At 48.4% G+C, this 10,099-nt stretch overlaps 1 protein-coding gene across 17 annotated transcripts in view; it reads left to right on the top strand.

Moving 5' to 3' along the window:
- Nucleotides 1–294: 294 nt before the first annotated feature.
- Nucleotides 295–10,099, top strand: part of OSGEPL1 (O-sialoglycoprotein endopeptidase like 1) — a 165,267-nt gene continuing 155,462 nt past the window's right edge. For 4 of the 17 annotated variants that reach the window (XM_077275427.1, XM_077275436.1, XM_077275433.1 and 1 more), the window contains exons 1-2: nt 554–676; nt 8,795–9,010. In XM_077275427.1, the coding sequence (XP_077131542.1) occupies nt 8,811–9,010 (200 nt within the window). In that variant the 5' untranslated portion in view covers nt 554–676; nt 8,795–8,810. Of the gene's footprint in view, nt 677–729; nt 1,047–8,794; nt 9,011–10,099 lie in introns of those variants that run through there. The other 13 variants (XM_077275422.1, XM_077275438.1, XM_077275431.1 and 10 more) reach the window with 12 other exon arrangements.

The following is a 10,099-nucleotide window of genomic DNA, read 5'->3' as shown; positions in this document are numbered from 1 at the left end:
TACGTTACTGGCACCACACAAGTGATTAAATAACAACCCATTTACACACCTGGCCCCGCTCTGCATCTTCTCACCGTCATCATTTCTGCTTTATTATTATTTATATAACACCATTAATTCCATGGTGCTGTATAGATACTGTTTACAGTAAACAACTTCACAATGACAGACTGGTACAGAGGGGAGAGGACCCTGTCCTTGCGCACTTACATTCTATGGGTAATTCTGCTTGTTATTAACCATGTAAAAAAATATGTTGCAAATAATAAATTGTGGAATTGAGCCGGCAGCCACGTGCACACCCAGGCGTCTTCATGACTGAGGCCACAGCGGCTCCAGGAGGCGGGGCCGTGATGTCACAGACGGGACTGTGCTCGCTCATGCGCGCTCGTGCTCAAGCCTCACCGTCACAGGGTGGAGCTAGTTCTGCTCCGGTGTGTGAGTTCCGATTGTTCATACCAGTAGTGGAGCGTCCTACAGCGACAATCCTCTTAGGACATCTAAGCATGATCACATCATGTGCCTCTGTAATGCGCATGCGTTCTGTGCAGGCTCTGTGACGTGCCCTGTTCCTGAGACTAGTGTTTGATATGCGCATGCTCGAAGGAACTAGCAAGTGCAACATCCTGGGAAGCGACGCCAAGGTGCTGGGTTTACCGTAACGTGCATAGAACGTGTGCGTGTAACTTTCAGTAGCGTCTTAATAAATGTCACTGGGATGTTAGCGTTACAGGACGAAGACGCTTCACCGGCGAGTGGCAGAATAGTGTGTCACGTGGGCTAGGTGGCAGTAACGCGCCGGACCTGTCCGCAACCAATGGCATGGGGTAGCAGAGGCCGAGCTTGGCGCTGCACGGCAGTACGTTTTCTGCCAGCAGAGGGCGCAAGTGCACATGGGAGCGGAATGGGAGAGCTGTGATTAATGGAGGGGTGATGTGACTTCTGCTTGGTCAAGGGAGTTCTGAGATCACACCTGGGGAGGTGCTGCGCAGAATCTGTCACCTTCAGGAACGCTATTAACCTGCACATACAGGGTTAATCTGCAGGTAACTAGAATTTATAGGGAACCTGACAATGAGATGCGTGCGGCCGATCCAGGAACTCAGTCAGATATAATTATGCCAAGTACAGCCCCATACAGTGGGTTTGGGAGCCCAGATCTGCACAGGTGCCCACCGGGAGATTCCCGTTACCCTATGGGCCAGTCTGAGCCTGAATGACTCTGATACACTGCGGAGTCTTGGGCTGTATACTCTGCGCGGTCCCCGGCATCTTCTCCCCTCCCGCTGTCCTGGAGTGCCAGGTCTTGGGCTGTATACTCTACCGCTCTGCGCGGTCCCCGGCATCTTCTCCCCTCCCACTGCCCTGGAGAGACAGGTCATGGCCTGTATACTCTACCGCTCTGTGCGGTCCCCGGCACTTTCTCCCCTCCCACTGCCCTGGAGAGACAGGTCATGGCCTGTATACTCTACCGCTCTGCGCGGTCCCTGGCATCTTCTCCCCTCCCCCTGCCCTGGAGTGTCAGGTCTTGGGCTGTATACTCTACCGCTCTGCGCGGTCCCCGGCATCTTCTCCCCTCCCACTGCCCTGGAGAGACAGGTCATGGCCTGTATACTCTACCGCTCTGCGCGGTCCCTGGCATCTTCTCCCCTCCCCCTGCCCTGGAGTGTCAGGTCTTGGGCTGTATACTCTACCGCTCTGCGCGGTCCCCGGCACTTTCTCCCCTCCCCCTGCCCTGGAGAGACAGGTCTTGGGCTGTATACTCTGTGCGGTCCCCGGCATCTTCTCCCCTCCCGCTGTCCTGGAGAGACAGGTCTTGGGCTGTATACTCTGCGCGGTCCCCGGCACTTTCTCCCCTCCCCCTGCCCTGGAGAGACAGGTCTTAGGCTGTATACTCTACCGCTCTGCGCGGTCCCCGGCATCTTCTCCCCTCCCCCTGCCCTGGAGTGTCAGGTCTTGGGCTGTATACTCTACCGCTCTGCGCGGTCCCCGGCATCTTCTCCCCTCCCCCTGCCCTGGAGTGTCAGGTCTTGGGCTGTATACTCTACCGCTCTGTGCGGTCCCCGGCATCTTCTCCCCTCCCACTGCCCTGGAGTGTCAGGTCTTGGGCTGTATACTCTACCGCTCTGTGCGGTCCCCGGCATCTTCTCCCCTCCCACTGCCCTGGAGAGACAGGTCTTGGGCTGTATACTCTACCGCTCTGTGCGGTCCCCGGCATCTTCTCCCCTCCCACTGCCCTGGAGTGTCAGGTCTTGGGCTGTATACTCTACCGCTCTGCGCGGTCCCCGGCATCTTCTCCCCACCCGCTGTCCTGGAGTGTCAGGTCTTAGGCTGTATACTCTACCGCTCTGCGCGGTCCCCGGCATCTTCTCCCCTCCCCCTGCCCTGGAGAGACAGGTCTTGGGCTGTATACTCTACCGCTCTGTGCGGTTCCCGGCATCTTCTCCCCTCCCACTGCCCTGGAGTGTCAGGTCTTAGGCTGTATACTCTACCGCTCTGCATGGTCCCCGGCATCTTCTCCCCTCCCCCTGCCCTGGAGTGTCAGGTCTTGGGCTGTATACTCTACCGCTCTGCGCGTTCCCCGGCATTTTCTCCACTCCCGCTGTCCTGGAGAGACAGGTCTTGGGCTGTATACTCTACCGCTCTGTGCGGTCCCCGGCATCTTCTCCCCTCCCGCTGCCCTGGAGAGACAGGTCTTGGGCTGTATACTCTACCACTCTGCGAGGTCCCCGGCATCTTCTTCCCTCCTGCTGTCCTGGAGTGACAGGTATTGGGCCGTATACTCTACCACTCTGCATGGTCCCCGGCATCTTTCCCCCTCCAGCTGCCCTGGAGTGACATGTCTTGGGCTGTATACTCTACCGCTCTACATGGTCCCTGGCATCTACTCCCCTCCTGCTGTCCTGGAGTGACAGGTCTTGGGCTGTATACTCTACCGCTCTACATGGTCCCTGTCATCTCCCCTCCTGCTGCCCTGAATTGAAAGATCTTTGACTGTATACTCGGCTGCTCTACTCTACCTCTCCGCTCGACCTCCTCTTCCTTCTCTTCCTACTGCCCTGGAGTGATAGGTCTAGGGTATATACTCTATGGCTCTGCACGGTCCCCAAGCTTCTGCCCGCTTGCTGCCCCGGAAGGAAATGTCTTGGACTGTATGCTGTACCGCTCTGCACAGTACCAAACATCTTCTCCCCTCCCGCAGTCCTGGAATGACTGGTATTATGCTATATTCTCTACCGCACTGCATGGTCCCCAGCAGCTTCTTCCCTTCTGCTGCCCTGGAGTGATAGGTCTAGGGTATATACTCTACCGTTCTGCACGGTCCCCAAGCTTCTGCCCGCTTGCTGCCCTGGAATGACAGGTCTTGGACTGTATAATCTAGCACTCTACATGGTCTCCAGCACCTTCTTCTTCCGCTGCTCTGGAAGGACAGGTCTTGGGCTGTATACTCTACCGCACTGCACGGTCCCCGGCATCTTCTCCCCTCCCTTTGTGCTGGAGGGACAGGTCTTGGGCTGTATACTCTACCTCTCCGCTTGGCCCCCATCAGCTCTTCTCCTCCTACTGCCCTGGAGTGACAGGTCTTGGGCTGTATGCTCTATCTCTCTGCACAGTACCCGGCATCTTCTCCCCTCCCGCATTGCTGGAATGACTGGTCTTGTGCTGTATTCTCTACCGTACTGCATGGTCCCCAGCAGCTTCTTCCCTTCTGCTGCCCTGGAGTGATAGGTCTAGGGTATATACTCTACCGCTCTGCATGGTCCCCAAGCTTCTGCCCGCTTGCTGCCCTGGAATGACAGGTCTTGGACTGTATAATCTAGCGCTCTGCATGGTCTCCAGCAGCTTCTCCCGCTGCTCTGGAAGGACAGGTCTTGGGCTGTATACTCTACCGCTCTGCACGGTCACCTATAGCTTCCCTCTGCCCTGGAAGCACAGGTCTTGGGCTGTATACTCTACCACTCTGCACGGTCCCCAGCATCTTCTCCCCTCCTGCTGCCCTGGAGGGATAGGGCTTGCGGTTAGACATGAGTCAAATGACAGTGATTTAGACTCTCTGGATCACACTGCGCTTTGTATCCGGGAAGTCAAGCATTGTTCTGACGTAGCATAGACTTACAAAGTAAAAGCCACTTCCCGGTCACACAGATCATAATTTCCCACATTCTATGGGACAAGTCACCGTTGGGCTTTTTTTTGTTGGTCAATGGCCTATAAATTAAAAGTCGTCCTATTCTGGTCCATTTTGCGGAAATAACTTTTCCATTCAAGTGAATTGGTTAGTTTAAAAAAAAAAAAAAAAAAAAGGTTAATACATTGATAATATATTGAACGTTTTCACTGACTGCTAGGTAATGCTTGGGAAATCTGCATCTTCTTTATTATTATTTTTATGTGATGCTTTTAAAATCTTCTACACAATTCAAACACCGTTTTAAAACTAATGCAGTATACTAGTGAAGGGCGATCCGTTATATTGCAGAGATCTCAAATGCCTGAGAAAAGCTGGTACTCGCCTCCTGTACAGTTGCGCTCCTGGAATGTTGGCTCAGGGTCTCCTGGCTCTTGTATCACTCTGCTGCATCACGTGAGCACTTCAGCCAATCTAACGTGCCGGCCACTAAGTGTCGTTATTCTCCCTAATCATCGGTCCAACACCTGTTATCAAATGTAATCCATCTCTAACAGCGAAGATATTAAAGGGAACCTGTCACCTCCCCAGGCGTTTTTAACTAAAAGCGCCACCTTGTGCAGCACTAATGCTGCATTCTGTCAAGGTGGCTCTTTTAGTTTGGGTTCCTGCAAACGCTGAAATAATCGCTTTTATAATTTGTCCCTTATACCTTGAAATAGACCTGGGGGCATATCTTTTCCCCCGGACAGAAATGCCTCCCATCCGTCACTCAATACTCTGCGCGCCGGGCTCCTCCTCCTCTGCCTTCTTTAACGTCCCACTGGGGCTCCCGGATTTACCGCCTTGTCAGTGACCACCGTGGTGCGTCCCTCTCTTCCCAGACGACCTTTCGCGGCCTGAGCAGCAGCCGCAACAGCGACCACTTTGAGGAAGTCAATATGCAGCAGTCGCCCGTGTGTTCTGCTGCGGCCCCGGCGCCTGTGCTGTAAGTTCGAAGGGCAGCGCAAACTGCACATGCCTGAAAAAAAAACTTTCAGCGCCGGGGCCGAAGCAGAACACACAGGTGACTGCTGCATGTTGACTTCCTCAAAGTGGTCTCTGTGCGGCTGCTGCTCCGACTGCGGAAGGTCGTCTGGGAAGCGAGGGACGCACCGCAGTGGTCACTGACAAGGCGGTAAATCAGGGAGCCCCAGTGGGACGCTAATGAAGGGAGAGGAGGTGGAGCCTGGCACGCAGAGTATTGAGTGACGGCTCAGAGGCGTTTCTGTCCGAGGGAAAAGACATGCCCCCAGGTCTATTTCAAGGTATCAGGGACAAATTATAAAAGCGATTATTTCAGCGTTTGCAGGGACCCGAACTAAAAGAGCCACCTTGACAGAATGCAGCATTAGTGCTGCACAAGGTGGCTCTTTTAGTTAAAAATGCCTGGGGGGGTGACAGGTTCCCTTTAAAGGTATCCTGTCGTGTCACATAACGCTATTAACTTACAGATATAGGGTTAATTTGCAGATTATTACATTGGTGCCTGGCTGCCGTACTGGAAGGGCAGATTCCAAGAGGAAATTAACTCTGTACCTTATAGGAGTCCCCAGCTTTATATTTTCATCAATAGGTCTTGGATTAATAACTTCCACAATTGAATGTTTTAAAAAATGTTCCTGTACAGTCACACGGCCATTACACGGTACACAGCAGGGGCAAATATACAGTGCCTTGGGAAAGTATTCGGCTCCCTGGAACTTTTCAACCTTTTCCCACATATCATGCTTCAAACATAAAGATACGAAATGTAAATTTTTGGTGAAGAATCAACAGCAAGTGGAAGACAACTGTGAAGTTGAACGAAATTTATTGGTTATTTTAAATTTTTGTGAAAAGTGGGGCGTGCAATATTATTCGGCCCCTTTACTTTCAGTGCAGCAAACTCACTCCAGAAGTTCATTGTGGATCTCTGAATGATCCAATGTTGTCCTAAATGCCTAATGATGATAAATATAATCCACCTGTGTGTAATCAAGCCTCCGTATAAATGCACCTGCTCTGTGATAGTCTCAGGGTTCTGTTTGAAGCACAGAGAGCACCATGAAGACCAAGGAACACAACAGGCAGGTCCGTGATACTGTTGTGGAGAAGCTTAAAGCCGGATTTGGATGCAAAATGATTTCCAAAACTTTAAACATCTCAAGGAGCACTGTGCAAGGGATCATATTGAAATGGAAGGAGGTATCATACCACTGCATATCTACCAAGACCCGGCCGTCCCTCTAAACTTTCATCTCAAACAAGGAGAAGACTGATCAGATATGCAGCCAAGAGGCCAATGATCACTCTGGATGAACTGCAGAGATCTACAGCTGAGGTGGGACAGTCTGTCCATAGGACAACAATCAGTCGTACACTGCACAAATCTGGCCTTTATGGAAGAGTGGCAAGAAGAAAGCCATTTCTCAAAGCTATCCATAAAAAGTGCCGTTTAAAGTTTGCAACAAGCCACCTGGGAGACACACCAAACATGTGGAACAAGGTGCTCTGGTCAGATGAAACCAAAATCGAACTTTTTGGTAACAATGCCAAATGATATGTTTGGCGTAAAGGCAACACAGCTCATCACCCTGAACACACCATCCCCACTGTCAAGCATAGTGGTGGCAGCATCATAGTTTGGGCCTGCCTTTCTTCAGCAGGGACAAGGAAGATGGTTAAAATTGATGGGAAGATGGATGGAGCCAAATACAGGACCATTCTTGAAGAAAACCTGTTGGAGTCTGCAAAAGACCTGAGACTGGGACGGAGATTTGTCTTCCAACAAGACAATGATCCCAAACATAAAGCAAAATCTACAATGGTTCACAAATAAACGTATCCAGGTGTTAGAATGGCCAAGTCAAAGTCCAGACCTCAATCCAATCGAGAATCTGTGGAAAGAGCTGAAAACTGCTGTCCACAAATGATCTCCATCAAACCTCACTGAGCTCGAGCTGTTTGCCAAGGAAGAATGGGCAAGAATTTCAGTCTCTTGATGTACAAAACTAATAGAGACATACCCCAAGCAACTTGGAGCTGTAATCGCAGCAAAAGGTGGCGCAACAAAGTATTAGGTTAAAGGGGCCGAATAACATTGCACTCCCCACTTTTCAGTTTTTGAATTTCCACAAAAATTTAAAATAACCAATAAATTTCGTTCAACTTCACAATTGTGTTCCACTTGTTGTTGATTCTTCACCAAAAATTTACATTTGGTATCTTTATGTTTGAAGCATGATATGAGGGAAAAGGTTGAAAAGTTCCAGGGGGCCGAATACTTTCGCAAGGCACTGTATAAGATTATCTCAGCACAGAAACTTTTTTTTAACATATCCAGTTGTGGAAGTCATTATTATTCCAAGATCTAATGACTAAAATGTACTTTTTTCATGGGGCAACACCTGTAAGTCATTCAGACATGCTGGCACAGCTGCAGTCACTACTCAGAGCACTGTGAGCAGTGGATGCAACAGTAAGCTCTGCAGTGCATCAGTGCAGAGCTAACTGTCGATCAAAGTGCTGCAGCATGTTCTTTTTCTTCCGGGAGCCAAGTTCTCAGTAAAGCGATCAAAATCCTTTCTAATGCTGTTAACCTGCTGATTAAGTCTATGGGATTGATTCATTAACAGGGTTTTTCAAGAAATTAATAAAATAGCCACTGTCACCTAATTCAAACAGCAGCCTCCCACATGTCAGAATGGGCTGTAGTTTAAAGCCACACTGCTCCTGTCCTGTGTCTCAACTGGCAGGAGCTGTATTGTAAGCACACATACCTCCGTTAGCTGAGGATTAGTGTGTGACAGAAGAAGAAATATATCTTGGTACTAGGCGCAGAGGAGTGAGCCTGGATAAAAAATTAATTGTGCTCAGTCAGCCTAAAAGATATATTTAATCTTCTATCACATTTCTCTTCAGCTCACAGATGGATCAATGAATCTGTCAGTTGACACACAGGTCTTGCAAGTTGTGTTTATTCAGACTGTAGCCTGTCCTGACAGATAACTAGGACGACATTTGAATGATGTGACTGGGCCATTTAATTACATTCCTTGAGAACCCCTTTAAGACTGGCGTAGTGCATATTTGCACTACACCAGTCTTTCTGAAGTAGAAGATGCCGAATTCATTAAGAGGTACACGCCACTTAATGAATTCAGCGCGTCTTCTGGGTGGCATGTGACCAGAAATGCTTAGCAGTATTTTTGGAGTACAAAACACAGTATTTTTGGATGAATTTGAGCTCTGCCAGTTTTAATGGAGCGGATTCATGCTCAATGCAACGTGAAAATGCTAAAAAGTCGCAAATAGTTTGCTCAGCTTCCATTTTACACCAGTTTTTGGTGTAAAAGCTTGGATGAATCAACCCCAATATCTGCAGGTTGATAGTTTTTTAAGATGTTACAGGTTCCCTTTAAGACACTTTACAGGATTTGAAGGTGGGTTTTTGGCTCTGTTTCCCGGCTTCAGTCTGTCAAACGGTATACAGATATAACAGAGATTGGCCCTCAATTTAGTGCAGGCGAGGCATACTCGGAAACAAGGGAATGGTAGTTTTAGCTCCTTTAGTGCTGGCAACTTGCTGTTCGAGACAAACTGTCCACCTAAAAAATGTTTTATGTGTTTTTTTTTTTATTTCAGAATCTTACTTTGAAAGATGAGTAGAACATTCTGCAATTTCTGCAAAAACTATTGGACGCTTAAAAAACGAACATTTTCTGCACTGTCTTTAGTGAACTACCAAAGAGTGGTTCTAGGAATAGAAACAAGCTGTGATGATACTGGAGCTGCTGTTGTTGATGAAAATGGTAAAATACTAGGAGAGGCTGTTCACTCTCAGAAAGAAGTCCATCTAAAGTGAGTAAATGTGGAAAGATGATATACACATTTTCTATTCATTATCTTCTTGGTAATGTAAAATACCTAATATAAAATGAGTACAGTAATTATAGGTTTACTGAGTGATGAGTTGGTAGAAAAGAATACAGGTCCTGCCTGTGAGGGCTTACAATGTAAAGGAGTTCTTCATAAGGAACCAGTCACATCCTTTTCCGATATTAAACTGCCCCCAATGTCTTGTTAGTGATGCAATGTGCAAAACACTTTTTATTCTCAGGCGATTGCATCACCTTGTCTTTCAGTCATTCGGATGGCGCTTTCTAATCTTCCAGTCATGGTCTCCTTCAAATTATTCATGCCCATCGCAGCCTGATTGATTGCTAGGACTGCCCAATGTCACGGCAATCGTCCAGTAAATTCCACGCTTGTGCATTGACTATCAGGTCCCCGCGCACTGAATCTGGGTGTAAATGCCCAGCTTAATTTAATATCTGCATTCTCTGGAGCTGCCATGAATCAGTGGCTAGGTGACATATCTATTGTGAATGCGCACTCTGTTCCGGCGGCTCCAGAGCATGCGCAGATATAAAATTATGCTGGAAGTGTACACCCAGATTCAGTGCGCATGAGCCTGATAGTGCGTAAGCGTGGGATTTACGGGGCAGTCCAGGCAATTCAATCAGGCTGCGATGGGCATGAATAATGCGAAGAGGGCTGTTACTGACCTTGATTGAAGATTAGAAAGCGCCTCCTCTATGACTGAAAGAGAAGGTATGTGATGCAATCACCTAAGAATGTACATTGCATCACTAATAAGACATTGGGAGCAGTTTAATATCGAAAAAGGATGCAACAGGTTCCTTTTATAGTCTGAAAACTTTGGTTTCCAGGATTTTTTTGCATGTTATGATGATGAGAGAGCTCACTTCCAGTGACTTCTGAAGACCCAGAAAGGCGGAAGGTAGAAACTTTTATAATTCCATATTACATTTGGGTATCACATTGATCTTTTGACTGGGTACCTCGCAACAGATCACGAATGCGCACAGATGTAGAATTCTTTAAATTGTTGTGCACTTTCACAAATTGCATTTTTCAGCTACTCAA

Source organism: Ranitomeya variabilis, chromosome 7 (assembly GCF_051348905.1).
Source record: "Ranitomeya variabilis isolate aRanVar5 chromosome 7, aRanVar5.hap1, whole genome shotgun sequence".
Classification (NCBI taxonomy): Eukaryota; Metazoa; Chordata; class Amphibia; order Anura; family Dendrobatidae; genus Ranitomeya; species Ranitomeya variabilis.
Note: the sequence above shows the minus strand (reverse complement) of the source record. Positions and strands in the feature narration are given on the sequence as shown.